The sequence below is a fragment of the Drosophila serrata genome, unplaced genomic scaffold (assembly GCF_035046125.1).
Source record: "Drosophila serrata isolate PLE 108 unplaced genomic scaffold, ASM3504612v1 contig_382, whole genome shotgun sequence".
Taxonomy (NCBI): Eukaryota; Metazoa; Arthropoda; class Insecta; order Diptera; family Drosophilidae; genus Drosophila; species Drosophila serrata.
This window is the reverse complement of record NW_028257280.1, coordinates 358,369-375,157: the sequence shown is the minus strand read 5'-3', so window position 1 is coordinate 375,157 and position 16,789 is coordinate 358,369. Positions and strand designations below refer to the sequence as shown.

The following is a 16,789-nucleotide window of genomic DNA, read 5'->3' as shown; positions in this document are numbered from 1 at the left end:
CACTTAGTCACATTATTGCTTAGCCCAAAGAATGATTTAAATGGAAAGGAAAATATGGTTTTTTTAGTTTTGATTTATTATTTACTTAAAATAATGTTCCAAAAAGAAGTTTGTTAAGTTTAATAATTTATCAATTTTACATTAAAAAAAAAAACCAAGACTTCATTTTATTGATTAGTTTTTAGCTAGGCTTTAAAAAATCGCAATTTATACATTTAAAAAGATGTTTTTAGAAGTTTCACCTGATAAATGGGTTAGGAAATGAAGATATATTGTTGGATCTGTTGAATTTAAGTAGCAAAAGCTACCATTTGAGTATCGTTCCTTTGACGGATCCCGGCGGTCACTTGATTTTTGTTTTTTAGCACTAATAATAATTTTTAGTATATATTTTTTGCAGCCCTGCTGGCAGGACACTTTCCTGATCCTAAAATGCACTCGGACAATTGATAGATATCACTCTATGACTAGATTCTGGACTTGGGACTGGAAGCACTGACTAGACATCGCTCTCCTTCAGCTGGCGTACGTACTGCTCGCTCAGGGACTTGTTTAGTCCATCGAGATTAATGGTGGACGGTGGACCAGCCGCCTGCGGAGTGCTGTGCGACTTGAGGACATTCCCACCCTTGGGACTAGGAGGTGGCTTCTCTGCCGTGGCGCCGGCGGCGGTGGTTGTGATACCGAAGGCCTGCGGTATGGCATCTGCCATGAGGGTCTGCCGGCAGAGCGCGGAGAGGGCACTTCCCGGTCCAGACGTGGCAGGCGTCTCCTTGGGCTTCTTGTGACCCCTTCTCAGCTTCGAGGTGAGCGTTGCAAAGCCCAATTTGCTCGAGATCTTCGCACTCCGGCTGACGGCTCTGGGTAAGCTGTCGCAGGCACTGGAGGTGCCCACGCTCTCCTGATCCGTGGACACATCCTGATAGGCTGGTGGTTGCTTCGGTGCCTCCTGAACAGTAACTCCAGCAGACCCTCGCATGCTGCCCGCACTGATACTTTTCTGGAGCACCACAGAGTCACTAGCCTTGGGCGGCGGTGTCTGAGGCTCCTGCCGGGGCGTCACCGGAGCACTTTGCAGGAACTGCGCCTTGGCCAACTGGAGGCGGATGGCCCGCTCCGACAACGGCGTGGCTGGGCGCTCCGACGTTAGGATCTGCGTTGGCGGGAACTCAAACTGCCTGGCTTTGGTGGGCGTGTTCGGGTGCTTCCGCTGAATGCGGGGCAAGGTGTTATCCTCCTTGTTAGGTAAGACCAAAGGTGCGGACACCGTTGGCGGAGGAGGCGCCCTCGAGAAGGTCGACCCGGAGCCGGTCTTGGCTATCCTGTGCTCAATCTTGTTGGTAACAGTAGCACTATGCGATTTGTGCAGCGAATTCTTCTTGTAGAGATGTGCCTTCCTGGGGACTGGTACAGGGGGATTGGCCATCTGGTCTGGCTTCTTCTCCGATGTCTTGGACTCGGCCAATCTCTGCATACTGTCGCTGGCCAGAGGTGGGCGCACCAAAAGGGATCCCCGACGCAAGTTTCCGCTGCTCTGGCTCTTCCTTAGCTCATCTTTAGATAGCTTCGAGGCAGATATGCGTTCCAAGCTGATGGATTTGTACAGACTAAGAGGCCTTGGCTGGCACTTGGATCTCTCCAGGTTCTGCAAGTTCACCGATTTTTCCAACTTCTCTGGTTGCTGCTCCTCCAGGGGACTGTCTAGCTCCTTCTCGATCACGGCAATGCCCTCGAAGGCAGTGGGCTCTGGGATGGTGGTGAACAACTTGCGTTTGGTCTTCACAAAGACATTGGCATTGGTGTTGTAGGTTCGGTTATTGGACTCCGGCAGCGGGGGAGGAACAAAGGCACCCACCCTTGTGGGGGGCGTGACAGCTGCCGGGGAAGGAGTGGCAGGCATAGATGGGGTTGAGGAGGGGGGAGTAGAAGCCAGAACCAAAACCGGTGCCACGCACTGACTCTGCTTGATGAGTTGTCCCGGCCTGACCTTCAGCGAACCGTAGACAATTTCCTCGGCCTCATTGGCCGGCGCTGTGGATCCCAGCCGGAAATCGTCGTCCAGGGAGCGCTGCTTCATTCGGAAGTTCTTCCGACGCAACCGACGCGGCGTCTCCAGCACCGAGTGGGTGTCCGCATCGCTGCTGTCGCTCTCCGTCTTGCTGTTCTGCCGGGAACCTATCTTGCGCAGCCTCAGTAGTTTCTTCTTGGCACAGGCACTCGTGCTCGCTCCTCCGTTTCCCAAAGACCCGGGATTAGCAGTGGGTGCACTGGAGCGACAGAGGGTACCAGTGGTAGTGCTGGTCTCCGTCTCGTGCTCCATGGGCGAGGCCGCACTAGCACTGTTATCGTCTTGAGCCAAGCGATCCCGGCTTGAGTTGTCGCAGGTGGCGTAGGCAGAACTGGAATCCACCGGCTGGCCATCCTCGCTAGTGATGTTGATGTCGGGCACAATGTCCCGGGGATAGTGATTTGTTCCGCCCTCTGAGGAGTTGAGACGGTTTTAATTGGATGTGTTAATGTTCATTTGTTGAGAAATACTTACGTATGCTCAGCTTGAGACACTGCAGGGACTCATGCAGCCCTTGGAGCTCTTCCAGATACTCCAGTGTTCGCTCCTGCATGGTTTCCTGACAACATGCTTCGTCCAGAGGCGATTTCTGGCTCTGCAAATAGATGGGTTTATTTCCCTCATTAAACTGAGGGAAGGAGTGCTGCTCACCAGTTCCGATAGCCGACCCAGCTCGCTCTGGACATCGGATATGGCGTTGAGCACGCCGGCCTTCATCAGGTTGTTGGAGTAGTACGGATATATGCTGCGAATGCTCAGCAATGCGGCCTGGCAGTCCCGCATGGACGGCTGCTCCAGCAGGTCAGGCGAGGCATTCCTCAGGTGGCCAAATAGGTCTTCGGCACGTTTCAGAGCTCCCAGCAACGGTGCCAGATTCGTGTGGGACTCGAAGCTCTGGACGCGGCGAGAGTTGCTAGAAGGGAAAGATTTCACCGATTAGCTGCGCCAGAATTAAAAGTTCCAATGTGACACCTACACATAGTCGTTGCACTGCACCTCCTCATACTTATATATGGGAGTCTGCTGCTCCACCAGGGTGTGAGCAGTGACCAAGGGCGAGGCGGTGTCGTGTATGTGCTCCTCCACCTCGACCATGACCGCCTCCGGCTCGTCGTACTTCTTAAACTCGTGATCGGTAAGGGCGTCGGCGCTGTCCTCGATCTCTTTAAGATCGTTCACATCGTTGAGGGACAGGGACGAGGCCTGCTGGGAGATAGCAGGCTGGGGCTGGCAGTTCGGTGACACGCTGTCCAGGGAGAGGGAGCGACTGAGGGTGGGCGAGTGCTCCGCGGCGGCTGTAAGGAGAAAGAATAGGTAATCCTGGGGGTAAGCTTAGAGTCCATCTGAGTCTTGAATACAACCTTTATGGCACTCCTTGTTAATCCGTCGCACATCGATTGGACAGTAGCCCGGGTGCAGCAGGGCAAATGTGGAGGCTTCCGGTCCTATTCCCCGAGCCTTCTCCCACTCGTACAGCTTACGAGTGAACTTCCTCGAGATGCCCTCGAACTTCATCACCTCGCCATCGGAGGTCTTCACCTCGATGTTCTTGGACGTGTGATCTGGCGCCACGATGGCCTTGAGCCGGGACAATCTGCAGGAGAAAGGGTTCACGATTAGTTCCTGAGCTAGTAGCTGAACTCCGTCTGTTAACAGACTTCTCCTTGTCGTGCGGCCTGTGCTTGTACCAGCGATCATCATCCGACCCCCTCCTCGTGGACTGACCGTGCTTGGAGCTTCGCTTAAGGGAGTCATTGTCGGAGGCGGTACCGCCACCAGGAGCACACTTTATGCGGTTCCATTGCTCTGGTATCACATATCAAATATTTAGATTAAATTCCAACAAAAAAAAACAAGAAATTGCACACATAGCTTACCCAATTTCTTTTGGAACTTCTCTGGCAGGTCCTTTTGATCGGGTAAAGCACACAGTCCCTGGCCTTCAAGCTTCACCTGGCCCATGCTCCACAGGTTCCAGTCAATTTTGGGCTTCACCTCTCCGCTGCTCAGGCTCTTGGCCGTGGGACTGGCCGCCAGCGGATCCGAAGAGGCATAAGCTCCGCCCGAGCAGTTCTGTTGCTTGGCCCGCCATTTGTGCAGCTTCTTCTTGAACTGCGGCGTGAGATTCTGCTCCAGCTGGTCGGTCGACAAGAGCTCGCTGGGCTGGAGCAGCTTAGTGGGCGAGTGCTCCTCGCTGCTGCGCTTGCCACTGCCGCCACCACTGGGTCCAACTGTTCCTCCTCCTGAGCTGGCTCCGGTGCCCAGTTTGACGCCTAAAAAGATTGAAATGGACAGCTTTTAGAACTTTTTGGGAGATCGGGCCGTGGGCTTTTCAGGGGATCCCTACTGCGGTTGCTGGCGCTGGAACGCTCGAACTCACGCTGCTTGTTCTTAAACTCCGAATCTAGTTTGAGTACGAGAAGTTGATAATGTTGAAATACCTCGTCATCTGCGTTGTGAAGGAAATTCTTACGATTTGGCGTTGTTGGCTCCGAGAAGTCGCCACTGGACAGGTCCTCGCTCTCTGCAAAGTAAGTCCCAAAGTTAACGAAGTATTACGAGATGCCAGGAGGAAGTCATTTAGAAACCTTCCCGTTGACCACTCACCGAATTCTCCGAAGAAATCCGAGTGCCTGGAGGGGCTGCTGGGGACGGAGGAGGTTCCCGGCGAGTGCACGCGACGCATGCGCGAATCCTTGGGACTCTTGAGCGGCGAGTGCAGCTGCGGCAGATCCGAGCTATATATCTGGTTGACCTGGCTAAGATTCAGCGGACTAGGCGGCAACTTCTGGCGCCGGCTGTTAGTGGCCTTAATCTCTGCCACATGATCCTCTGGTAGCACCTCGAAGTCGGAGAAAGCCTTGGAGCGGCGCAACGACTTGCTGGACGCGGACTTCGCTGCCAAGGGAGGAGCGGAGGATCTTGTGCCGTCGAGGCGCTCATCAGTAGCGGACTTGCGCAGCTCCACCTCGAAGTTGGAGGTGCGGGAATCGCAGCGCGTGTCGCTTTTGGAGGAATCGCGACCTGAAAGGTGTGACTCATATATATTAATGTGGACTACTTCAACTGGTTTGTATTTACGAAAAGTCTGCCGGCAGCCTGCCTCGAGATCGTCTAAAGAACTGGCCGAGCTGATGGTGCCCGGTGTCCCGCCAGTATCGCTCATAATAGGCCCGGAGGAGGAGCTAATGATACTGTCCGCCGAGCTGTTGCCAGCCGCCACACTAATGGGCACCTTGAGGTATCTGAAAAAAAGCCAGGAATCAACGGAAGTCGGCCAAGACTTGGGAGTCCTTGTACAGACCTCTCCACCTCATGGTTAAGCGGCATCAGGACGCTGTTTTCCGGCGCCCCTGGACCCGAGGGCGGAACATTGGCTCGCTCCCACTTGAAGGCGGCCTTCACCTTGGTCCACTTGGACACTTTGGCCTTGTTGTCGCTGTACGTACTTTGGCGTCTCAGGAGGTATGGACGCGAGGAGGAGGTGCTTAGCTTGGAGCCCGAGCGCTCGGCCTTCATATAAAGATTAAGATCGTCGTCCATCATAGACTTGCTGCGCTCTCTGATTCTAAGGGATAAAGTTTGTTATTTTAATTACAGCGTAGATTTTCAGTAATTGATTAACAAAAGGAAAAAGCCTCCTTGAACCCAAGGGGATTTGAAAAAATAAAACACAAGTATTTCTAGTTAAGGATAACCCATACCTCTTAAACTTTCCCTGCTTGAAGAGTGGAACCACCTCGGTGCCCATCAGCGACTCCAGCCAGGTAAGCGAGTGCTCCAGCTCGAACTCGGTGTCTTTGTGAGTCGTATTGAGCCTGGCCGGCTTTGCAGGTGGGCGCTGCTTAGCAGCTTGACTAGTGGAGGGCAACTCCTCATCCGCAGCCATCTTGGCTTCCTGCTCCGCCGCCCGTTCGCCAGCTTCGTTGTCGACTATGGTTGCCAGTCGCTGCTCTAAGAATCCCTCTAGCAAAGCATACGTTCTAGTCAGTTCGTCCATGGCCTCGATGGCGGAATTAAGGCGAGTCTTTAACGGCTCAATGGTGCCCCTATCTGCGCGATAGGGAAGGCACTTGGAGCAGGCATGCTTGCCCCGCTCACACACGGGCAGATCCTTAACCTCCCTTCGCTCAAACTTGGGCGAGGCGGAGAGATTGCGTGCTCTGGAGGCCACAGCCGGGAACTGGAAGATGTTCTCCTCGGTGCGGCCGCACATGGCCGGCGGAGCTGTGGGCAGGCTCTCGTAATGCAGGACATTCTGCCGAACGCGGGTCCTGCGAGGCTTTGGAGGCGGCTGAGCTGGAGCTGAAGGCGGTGGCTTATCCCAGTCCATTGTGGTATTAGGAGCTCTCGGCACAGAATGGGGAATCGCTCAATTGGGACTCAATTGTTTATTTACGCTGCGATACGCCACTAAAAACGCACACAAGACGGCAAAATCGTAGAATTATCAGAGATCAGAATCGGGGGACGGGGATGGTAGATTGTTTATAAAAGAGGAAGACAAATGTAGAACGTCCGCCGCCGCCGCCGCGGCAAGTCTTAAAGTGTAACGATTAAATCCACGAAATGTAAACAATATTTTGTTCGAAAATCCATTTCAGCACGTTTCCCCACATGTGCGAAAGTTTTCGGATATTTGTCTTTTTTTGTTTTCTAAAAATACGCACGCGTGTGGTCACTTAACCGAAACGGAGAACGGAGAACTGCTTCGGAATGCACTCCGTCCATGGACTGAGTTTCAGTTACGGCTCAGTCCCAGCGGCGGAGCAAATAACCAACGAAAATCACGTTAAATAGAGGCACTGCCTGCCGCAAGGCAAGCAGAACTATTTTTAAAACGCTGACACTCTTTTGTTTGCGCCTCCCCATGGCGATCGCAACACACCCAATACCCCCGCGAACGGATCGCCGGAAAGTGCGCACACTTCCTTTATTTCGATTTATTCCACTTTTTTAGGTTACACACCATTAATATTTCCAATTTATGCGAAAGTGCACGTTACGCACTCAGAGTGCTCCAGTGGGAGGATGGATGGGTGGAGGCTGGGTGGGTGGATGGATGGGTGGTGGTGGTGAAAAGATCATCATGTGTATACTTTCACTAGGCGTTTCGCCACTTTGCTGGCGTTGTTATATAGGAAACTGTTGCCACACATTGAATACACATTTTTCTTTTTACTTTTTCGCTCCTCCTCCCGACGGCGGCGCCTCTTAGATTGTCTTTCCTTAGCTTTATAGGTTTATTTCGGGGCTGTTTTTGTTGAAACGAAAAACAATAACAAATTACTACTTGCACTTTTCCCATGCACACACACTCGGGCTCTTTGTCACTCTCCCCCACTGCGGAATTCGTTCGCGATTTTCCACGGCGCACTCGTTGGGGCCAATCCCCGAAAGCTGTTCCGTGTCCGTCCGTTGCGCCGGTCGGAGCTATTCTGAGCACATTACCGTGCTGTGCCGCCAGTGCTTTCGTCCGTACGCATCGGAAAAGTCGGAAAATGTGAGATTTATTTTTAGAGAGAACGCGAGCATTGGGAGCTGATCTACTATTGGACCGCCTTTCTCAGAATTTCTCTTAAGATCTCAACGATCAATGGTTTCAAATAGTTATAATGGTGCAATATTGACATTTAAAAGTGCTTAGGTCCCAAAATACGACTCCTTTAATTGTTTCACTTAAAAAAACTTTAAAAAATTTAAAACATAAAATTAAGTTATTTTAAAATATTCTCCTTTGTGTAATGGAGTTTATAGTCTTAAGCATTTAACAGAGAACAGAATGATTTAACAGAAACCTTTAGATAAAGTCATTACAGTTATTTTGCAAGTAAAAGTTTTCCGTTAATAATCCAAACATTTTAAATTCAAATCGCGCGCCTAAGCAGCTGATTACAAAACAGCAGTTCGGCAATCACCCCGAAAATATCCGTTCACACCCATTACACGGGAAGCGCCGACACCAACACATTGAGCACAAGGCGAATACGTAATCCTGGTTGTTTGCCGGAAAACGCAAATAAATCGCAAATTTTGAAAGAAATGCAGTCCGTTCTGGCCTCGATGCGTGCTCTGGCCTTGCGCCAGCCGGCGGCGGAGTCACTCCGGCTGCTGCACCTGTCCGCAGTGAGTGAGGCAGCTCGCAAGGGAACCCGAGAGAAGGCACGAAAGAAGAAAGTTAAGGTGGAGGTGAAGAAGGTGGGATTTATTCCGCACAACCAGCGCAACAAAAAGTGAGTAGTTAGCCCCAAGTGCCTGATCCGAGGTTAACGCTCTTCCGTGTCCAGGATCAACGTGAAGCGGGCAGACAAGCATGTGGACGACTCCTGGAAGCAGGTGCCAAAGGACGACTGTTATGTTGGCCGCTACTACCGCTGGCCGGTGTACTCCGTGTCGGAGGCCATCCAGTGTCACCGGGAGACGCACCATCCCAGCATGTACAACGTTCCTAAGGCGCCCCTAAACGTGGACATCGAGCTGAACATGCAAGCTGAGAAGATCACTCGCTTCGTGGACAATTTTCAACGTATGGCCATGGTTCCACATAAGTTTGATCACGGAGAGGAGCGCAAAATCATAGTCTTTACCAAAGGAAACGTGAGTGTTGTGGGCAGAATATATCAGGTTAATGATCTTCATTGAATCTCCTTGCAGAACGAAGTCATGGAGGCTCGGGAAGCGGGCGCGTCCCTGGTGGGTGGCGTAGAACTAATCAAAGACATAACTAGTGGCGAGTTGCTGCTCTCAGACTACCAATACGTCATTGCCCATCCCAACATCCTGGCCGAGCTTGTAGCTCTGCGCGGCCTGATGAAGCGAAAGTTCCCTAATCCCAAGAGCGAGACGCTGGGCACCAACCTCGCCGAGATGATCGTCAAGTTCTCCAGCGGGATAAGCTACAGCGCTTTGAAGGATGAGTACCAGCAGAATTTCGGCCTGATAACGGCCTGCGTCGGAACCTTGGATATGGAAGCTCAGAAGCTGGAGGAGAACATCCAGCACCTGCTGCAGGACGTCAACACGATGAGACCCAAACGCGAGGGTCGCTTCATCACCCGAGTTTTGTTGAAGAGCCCGCCCAGCAGTGAGCAGCTGAAGATTGATCCATTTGTCTACGTGCCGGAGATGTGGGACAAGAGCTCGGCGAGGGTGAAAAAGGAGGAAGTCAAAAAGCAGGCGGAACCGGAGGAGCCCCAAGAAGCCGTGGCCGCCAACTAATTATCATACATGCATATGTATTCTTGTTCATGGATCGCTTGTGCATACCTTAAACTTACTTCTTCTAAAGTCCTAAACAGTCTACGTTGCTTTGGTGGTTTCTATTGCTCCTCTTAGGCCTTCTGGGTGGAGGCGCTGCGCTGTTGGTGCTGGCGCAGCATCTCCAGCTGCTTAACCCGCGTGTAAGCTGCGCTGGCCACTAGAACCACTACGTTGGAGGTCCACCACAGCGCCGACCGCACATCATGGTAATACTGGGTGGCGATCACAGTCTGGGCGCAAGCTTTGGCAGTGCCCGAGATGTTGTGCGTTAGCGGCGAGGTGACCTGAAACGGTATCGAACGGATGAGATAAGCTGTTACCAGGCGGATTATGCGCTCTTTAGCTCACTTTGATTTCCAGGGCGGTGACAAATCCAATGGCGAAGCCACAAACGCCACTGAGCGTCATGGCGGCCCAGAACCACGAAGCCCACAGATGCGGGTACGTTATAATGGTCTCCAGCTCCCCATTGATGATGATAAGCGGCAGGAAAAGCAGTGTAGAGTACAGGTTGTTGTAGTAGCTAAGCAACCACACCTCCTGGTTGACATAGCCCAGCGACTTCTTCGTCTGAATGGAAAACATGGCCAGGGCCAGAGAACTGAGCACTCCGAAGATGGTGCCTCGCCAGGAAAAGACTTCGGTGAGGCTCTCCTGGTCCACACCCAGCCAGAATCCAATGACTATGGCGGCGCAGCACAGCAGGCACTTGAAGCTGGTGCGCTGGCGCAGGATCACGTAGGTAAGCACCACGCTGAATACCGTTGTCAGGGAACGTCCGATATAGTAGAACGCCACCGTCACGTACGACAGCGACAGGTTGTTGGCCCCAATCATTAGCGTGTAGAGCACGGACAGGGGCAGAATCTTCCGAAATGTGTCAATGTCCAGCGGATTGCCCTCCGGAAAGGTGAAGACCGACGGATACTTCCTACTTAGCCGGCTCATTAAAAAGCAGATGACCGTGGATACGACGCACTGGAACCAGGACATGAACAGCGGTGCTCCCAGGTTGACGGTATCGCTGCTCAGCAGGTGTTTGTTCACGAAGACCGTCAGAATCGAGGTGCACCTATAGCGGCGAATTCGGGAGGAGTGACCGGACTGCACCCAAAAATAGCACTCGTTGTACTTACCAGTAGAGGGCCACTACGAAGAAGATCTTAAGGTACTTGTTCACCAGCCGGTTGTGCTCCTCCAAATTTTTGTACATCTTGCTGTCTTGAAGCGGTTTGTGCGCCGAAAAAAGGTAATTTGTGCGTTCTTGCGTTACACGTACAACTGCGAACCGGTCTGGCGCTATCAGCTGTTTTGCTCAGAACGTTACAGGCAAGTGGCGGGGGTAGTTCGATGAGTTCGAGAATAGGGAATTTATACGGAGGCGTATTAACAGAATTAAAATAAAATACAATTACGCATTTTAGGGAGTCTATTATTATTAGTACCTATGTTTATAAAAACATTAGTGGATTATTAGTACCTTCTCGAAGTATGGAAAATTAAAACATAGGATTGCAATGCTTAAATCATATTTATTCAAAACAAATATTTTCTTTTCAGGGTGTTGTTATCCGGCCATGCGTAGCCTCCAACCGATCCAGTGGTAAAAATATATATATTAGTTAATCTCTCTTCATCTATATCAAGGTTTGCTGCAACTACTTCTCCCACTCTCGGAACTCGGTTCCCTCGGGCGGCTTCACGGTCACCTTCTCCTTGGACACCTCGCCCCAGTTCGTGCTGAGCACTGTGCCACCGGATTCGGAGAAGGATTTGTTCATCGCTTTCTGCACCTCGGGCGACGAGGTACTGTATATCTTCTTGAACAGGTTGTTGAGCGCCGCCTCGCCCTTAGCCTCCTTTTCCTCCACCTGCTCCTCTTCGCTGACCAGCTTATCCCAGTTTTTGGCCTGGGTTTTGGGTGGAGCAACCATTGCGGCGGTGACAGCCGGCTTCACCAGAGTCTCCCAGCGCACGCCCGTCTCCTTGGCCAGGGTGATCTCTACCTTGGAGGAATAGGCTTTGTGCGAGGAGCGCTCCGCCACTATGGGGTGCAGCAGCATGAGGTCCAGGTCGTAGTCATCTGCCGTCATGTGGACGCGCTGCGCGGAGATCTCAACCGCGTAGTGCTTCTCCTCGGCGTTCTTCAGCAGCACGGTGATGACCACCTTCGCCTCGGATTGGTACCAGTCGTGCTTCACTGACATCTCGCTCCGCTGAATTCAGTGCTGTTTCGTCAGATTTAGGTCTTTGTTTACGGCTTCTACTAAAATTAAAAATTCTTATGAAATAGAGGTGTCAATACGTCGATTTCGGGAAATATTCCTCAATAGTATCGATTTCTGGTCACGACCTTGGCGTTGCCAGACTGGGAAAACTTTGACGAAAAAGTGAAGGCCCATTTTCCTTGCGGCAAATGTGAACTTCTAAACAGTTTTCAAACCAAATTTCTTGACCCTATAAAGTATATATATATTCTTAATCAGCATCAACAGCAGAGTCGATGTAGCCATCTCCGGCAGAAAATTAAAATTTATACATTTTTTCAGAATTTTGTAAGGAGTTACATCGTTAAAATTATCAAAAATTAAAAAAAAAATATATATATATTTTTTTTTAATTTTAAAATTCAATTTAAAATTTTTTTAACCTAACAAAAACTAGAACAGAATTGCTTTCCGAACTGAAATTAGTGCATTTTTGGCTTAGTTAATTTTCCGTTTGATCTCATTATCCAATCGATACTGCAAGGGGTAGGAATGTACATACGCGACCAATGCCAAAACGAGATCATTTTTAAATACAGTAAAAATACCGCTTAATTTGAAAGTAAATAAAGTTGTTCGTTGCTTCATCTAAATAGTTTATTCCGCAAAGCCGTATATCTTGACATTGCCAGCGTCTCGGCGCCGCTCGGGGTCCTTCTCGTCGCAGGCGTAGGCGAGGAGGTATTGCTTGGGATGCCAGGCAATGGTAAAGGTAGAGGCATCCACATGGACGTCCGTAACGCGTTCTCCCGTCTCTGTGTAAGCGACATCTATGATGAGATCCTCGCTGGCCGAGGCAATAAGTTTCTCGTCGTGGCTAAAGGATATAGTGCGAACGGGCCACTCCAGGCGACTAATCATGCGCAGGCAGGCCAGTTCGTGGGCATCCCATAGGGAGACTTGGGCATCCGCCGAACCGGTAGCAAAGTATTTACCTGAAAAATAGAGCAAATCACAGTTTAAACTGGAATAGAAAACATAGGTTCATTAAAACCCCACCCGTGGGTCCGAATTCGATGCAAATACAGTTCGCGGGATGCGCCTTAAGCGTCACCTGGTGCTCCAGGCCGGGATAACTCAGGACATGCATGCACCCGAAGCCGTTGGTGAGGAAGAACAGATCGTTCGTGTTGTTCCACGAAATTTCGTTGACCTCGAAGGTGAAGGGCTCCTCCACTCGGATTTTGTTGGTGCGCGTGTCTATGAAAGTTATCAGATCCTCCTTGTTGCCCACGGCAATAGTCTTGCCATCCGGCGACCAGGTAATGTTGATGTTTTCACCCTTTGTGTTGATAACCGAGGCGCATTTTCCCTGGCGGACGTCCCAGATGCGCACTGTTTTGTCCCCGCTGGCTGTGGCAAGCAGGTCGGGGTTGCTTCGGTGCCAGCAGAGCTGGTCCACGGAAGCAGTGTGTCCACGAAAGGTGTGGTGCTTCAGAAAACGGTCTCGCTCCAAGGAGTACACAGCCACGGTCTTATCAAAGGAACCCGAGGCCAGGAACCTGCCATCTGCATTCCAAAACACCGAATGAACCTAAAAACAGTTGAAAATCAGTGGGGAAACTGCTAGACCTCGGAGAATTCTGTCCTACCTTTGAAATGTGTGCCCGTTGCTCTCGGATCTTGCTGTGGCTCCGGAAGTAGGTCCGAAGGTCATCGACTGTCGGCTCCGAGCGATTCATAGTTGTTATTTTAATTTATCTGATAATATAATTAAGAAAAACAATTGTATTTTGCCGGCTCGTGAAGCACACAAGCCAGAGGTGGGTCGACGTCGATGACATCATTGTTACCTATCGTTGTGAGAACAATCGGTATCGATGCTAAAAGCGGCAAAATTAAAATTCACTTCCTATTGCAGATACATATATATTTACTTTTAACACTTTTATTTAACATAAACAACGACTTAAGTTTTAAACAAAAGGTATAACAAATAAATAGGGATAAAAAGTAACGCTCCATCACGGCCGTCGATGATTCCTAGGGGGCTCGCCCGGATGCCGGTCGCTCTTGTCGTGGATTTGGACTGACTCACTGAGCTCGACGTTCGCATGGATAGCTGCATCGTTGGCATTGAGCTGTGCCTCCTGGGCCGACAGCGTAGCCTTTTCTGCGGCATCGCGGGTTTCCTCATAGTCCAGGCGAGCCGCGTAAGCATGAGATTCGGCGTGCTCCAGTTTAGCCTTGGCCTGGGCCACCATATCAATTTGGGAGGCTAGCTCGGCGGCTGCCTCGGAAGCTGCTTTCTGAGCCAGTTCTGATGCGGATTGAGCATTGTTGAGGGCGGCAGTTAAGACACTGACATGATTGATAGCCTGCTGGGCTGCATACTGGGCTGCCTTTGCCGATCTTTTGGCTTGCTGCAGCTGGGTCAGTTCGTTCTCCATCGCCTTGTGGGCTTCCACGCTCTGATCCTCAAGGCGGTGGAGCAACACCTCCTTGCCTTTCAGCACAGCCACGGCTGTGCCGGCCGCCTGCGCCGCTGCCTGGGCCAGAGTGCTCTTGGCTACATACGAAGCCTGCTTGCCGGCTGCATTTTGACTGGCCACGGCGGACAGAGCCTGGTCCGCTGATCCCTTGGCTATGCTGCGTAGTCCATTGTCGGCCAGATATCCCCCGCTTCCACCTCCTCCACCGTTGTGCAGTGTGTGAACTATGTAGTCGGAGCTCTCGTAGTGTGGTAGCTTAGTCTTGGCCACCTCAAACTCGTCGTGGTTGATAGCCTCAAAGGTGTAAGGCGGAACCTCGTGTTCGATGACTGCCGTCTGCTGAGTCACTGGCCCCTGACCCTGGTGTGAGGGAGGCGGGGGTGGTGGTGGCACGTTCAGGTGATAGTGCCCCTCCTTCCGCTTCACCTTGCGGCCCAGCGTCGGCATGGCTACAGGAAATCCCCAAAAATCAGTAACATTTGTATGAGGAAATCGAGTAGGACGGAACCACGAGACTTACCCAAAAACAGCATCAGGAGCAGCAGCTGCATCAATGATCTCATCGCTGGCGATTATGCAAGTAGGCAGCTGGCGAAAGGAAACAGTGCAACCGGAAGACTCTCTGATCTCTGCAGTTGTATGGTGGAAGGGGAGCCTTTGGGCGATAAACTGGGAAATAGACGTATTAAAAGTTAAAAAAGTCATCAACAAGTTCCATGTACTAAATGATTGCCTTAAGAAGCCATATTTTACTTTATTAATTAATTGGGTCCTTCTCTTCAAACTTATATTTAGCAATATCTTAATCGGTTTATTTTAATTAAAATAACTGGTTTTGTTTATAGAAGTACAAAATGGAGAAATAAAGTTTCCAACTAAACTATGTATATAAACTATAAACTATATAACCTGTAGTTTTAAGGGCGGATTTTAAAAGTAGATTTACCTAAACGTTATTTTTTGTTTTAAAAAGCTGCTCCTATTTAAATTACTCTCTTTTGCTTATTCCTTCCTATAGTTTACATTGTTCATGTGCACAAATTTCCATTTCGAAAGGACTCTTTTTCCGAGTGTATGTGATGCAGTAACCGGTTGCTTGGCCGCCTTGGTTATTATCTAATGGGTTATGATGTTCACTTTCTTTGCTCTAGGATGACCGACCAATACGTTAGTGTGTCGCGGACAGATATGTTCCACAGAAGAACCTGTTTATTTTTAAGGCCATCAAAACTGGACAGATCACAAATCACGACGAATCACCACTCAGGTTGACGGATAACACGACCACCAACCAACGCACCTCTTGACCACACGCAGCGGCGTCCTGTTTGAACCGGAGCCAAAGTGTTTCTGAGCCACAAGATCACCCTGGCTGGCGCTAAATGCCCAATCCAATGGCGATTGGCGGGTTCGGTGGAAAACGCTTTTACTTTCGCACTCGGAAAAGCTGGCAGAGCAGCAAACGGCAATGAATGGAGGAGTACAGTAAATCCGGTGGTGCCTCGACGTCGATTGCCAGCCGGCCACCGGAGGCGCCATGTATTTATAAACAAACTGAACTGGTCGGGTCGCCGAAAGAAAGTGCAAACCCGTTGTCTCGCTGGCTGTTAGCCGTTTCTGTTTGATTTTCATCGTGATGAGTTGGCCATGCACCGCGGCAAATCGGTTCCACCAACAACGAGTGGCTGGGTCAATGCTACCAATGCTAGCCTGGCCTGGCTTGGCCGATTGGATAATTTGTAGCCGGCGCAATTAAGGAGGAGCCTCTAATTGCCATGAGACGCTTTAAATGCCCGCTCCAGGGGCAGTCGCGATTGAATATGACGGTGATGATTATCCGGTGAGTGTTTGCTTCCTTGCAGATCCGCGTGTGAACATGGGAATACGAAGCTTATGGCAAAATAATTAGTTTAATTTTTAACAATACACAGAGTCTGTATAAGCAAACATAATGCTGGCATCGACTGAGTTTCCAGTACTCTTGGCTGACACATTGAACTTTACAAAAGGCAAGGTCACCGTTGATATTGTTTCCAAAATATCGTTCGAAGTTCTGGCTTTCAAGTTTGAATCAGACATTTAATATTAAGGATGTGCTAAAAAGTTACGTTCAAGATGCGTTGCGGAACCTTGCTCACCATTCTGTTGGTTAACATCCTGTTGGCAAACATCACGGAGATGACCCAACAGGATCTCGTTGGATTCTTCTTCAAAGGGAAACCGAAGTGCATCCAGGTAGCTCCCAAGGAGATCACAGGGGCGACTTCCCCGAAAGAAGTGGTAGGTTCGAAGGTCAAGTCAATTCTATCAAGTCAAGGTTACCTAGCCAGCATGGCAGCGGATGCGATTCTAGTTGGGAAGAAGCAGGTGCTTGACCAGCTTTTAGAGAACCTGGCCGAGACGAGGGGCGCCATGGAGGAGGTGCAGCGGGCCATTGTCACCAGCTCAACTTTTATGAAGACAGTGGGTCGGGTTCGGAATAAAACGCGAGATAGGCTAACAAACCTTCAGGGCATCTACAAGGAAGAGATGGACACCATGCGGGGGATGGTAGCCAATGCCCGGCAGTTGGTGAAAGAGAAGCTTAGCCTCGTGGAGGCTTCCAAGTTTCGGGTGGAGGAGCTGCACACCCTTATGAAGGAAGCCCGAGCGGCTCTCGACCGGAATTGGGATATGGCTAAGAAAGCTAACTACTCCGCCGCAGAGGCAAGAAAGCACATAGGAACCATGCCTCCTAAAGCAGATTGAAGGCCGCTCCCGAT

The 16,789-nt window shown here is 50.5% G+C and overlaps 7 protein-coding genes across 22 annotated transcripts; 2 read left to right on the top strand and 5 right to left on the bottom strand.

The window, feature by feature from the left end:
- Positions 1 to 57: 57 nt before the first annotated feature.
- On the bottom strand, positions 58 to 7,573 carry LOC110186694 (uncharacterized). 16 transcript variants are annotated; one of them, XM_086840020.1, is made up of 14 exons: positions 7,362 to 7,552; positions 5,773 to 6,481; positions 5,373 to 5,636; positions 5,150 to 5,313; positions 4,676 to 5,092; positions 4,542 to 4,592; positions 4,416 to 4,472; positions 3,946 to 4,341; positions 3,727 to 3,874; positions 3,430 to 3,662; positions 3,045 to 3,363; positions 2,720 to 2,981; positions 2,543 to 2,663; positions 58 to 2,481 (listed from the first exon to the last, which is right to left on the bottom strand). In XM_086840020.1, exons 2-14 carry the CDS (start codon positions 6,399 to 6,401, stop codon positions 500 to 502), a joined length of 5,043 nt encoding a protein of 1,680 aa, XP_086696146.1. In that variant the 5' UTR covers positions 6,402 to 6,481; positions 7,362 to 7,552; the 3' UTR covers positions 58 to 499. The 16 variants fall into 16 exon arrangements, with proteins under 16 accessions (XP_086696146.1, XP_086696144.1, XP_086696145.1 ...); XM_086840018.1 differs by having other exon boundaries at positions 7,038 to 7,508; XM_086840019.1 differs by having other exon boundaries at positions 7,251 to 7,508.
- mRpL1 (mitochondrial ribosomal protein L1) lies at positions 7,477 to 9,363 on the top strand. The gene is made up of 3 exons (XM_020955624.2): positions 7,477 to 8,301; positions 8,356 to 8,665; positions 8,723 to 9,363. The coding sequence occupies exons 1-3, from the start codon at positions 8,111 to 8,113 to the stop codon at positions 9,284 to 9,286; spliced, it is 1,065 nt and encodes a 354-aa protein (XP_020811283.2). The 5' UTR covers positions 7,477 to 8,110; the 3' UTR covers positions 9,287 to 9,363.
- Positions 9,287 to 10,657, bottom strand: nac (GDP-fucose transporter nac). The gene is made up of 3 exons (XM_020955625.2): positions 10,465 to 10,657; positions 9,677 to 10,400; positions 9,287 to 9,612 (listed from the first exon to the last, which is right to left on the bottom strand). The coding sequence occupies exons 1-3, from the start codon at positions 10,539 to 10,541 to the stop codon at positions 9,400 to 9,402; spliced, it is 1,014 nt and encodes a 337-aa protein (XP_020811284.2). The 5' UTR covers positions 10,542 to 10,657; the 3' UTR covers positions 9,287 to 9,399.
- Positions 10,658 to 10,840: 183 nt separating this feature from the next.
- Positions 10,841 to 11,725, bottom strand: Sgt1 (suppressor of G2 allele of skp1). The gene has a single exon (XM_020955978.2). It carries the CDS (start codon positions 11,533 to 11,535, stop codon positions 10,987 to 10,989), a length of 549 nt encoding a protein of 182 aa, XP_020811637.1. The 5' UTR covers positions 11,536 to 11,725; the 3' UTR covers positions 10,841 to 10,986.
- Positions 11,726 to 12,170: 445 nt separating this feature from the next.
- tex (THO complex 3 homolog tex) lies at positions 12,171 to 13,386 on the bottom strand. Its single transcript, XM_020955954.2, has 3 exons — positions 13,188 to 13,386; positions 12,595 to 13,129; positions 12,171 to 12,530 (listed from the first exon to the last, which is right to left on the bottom strand). The coding sequence occupies exons 1-3, from the start codon at positions 13,275 to 13,277 to the stop codon at positions 12,193 to 12,195; spliced, it is 963 nt and encodes a 320-aa protein (XP_020811613.1). The 5' UTR covers positions 13,278 to 13,386; the 3' UTR covers positions 12,171 to 12,192.
- Positions 13,387 to 13,453: 67 nt separating this feature from the next.
- On the bottom strand, positions 13,454 to 14,696 carry LOC110186364 (uncharacterized). Its single transcript, XM_020955513.2, has 2 exons — positions 14,548 to 14,696; positions 13,454 to 14,476 (listed from the first exon to the last, which is right to left on the bottom strand). The coding sequence occupies exons 1-2, from the start codon at positions 14,588 to 14,590 to the stop codon at positions 13,560 to 13,562; spliced, it is 960 nt and encodes a 319-aa protein (XP_020811172.2). The 5' UTR covers positions 14,591 to 14,696; the 3' UTR covers positions 13,454 to 13,559.
- Positions 14,697 to 16,142: 1,446 nt separating this feature from the next.
- Positions 16,143 to 16,775, top strand: LOC110186365 (uncharacterized). Its single transcript, XM_020955514.2, has one exon. It carries the CDS (start codon positions 16,143 to 16,145, stop codon positions 16,773 to 16,775), a length of 633 nt encoding a protein of 210 aa, XP_020811173.2.
- The last annotated feature ends 14 nt before the right edge of the window (positions 16,776 to 16,789 follow it).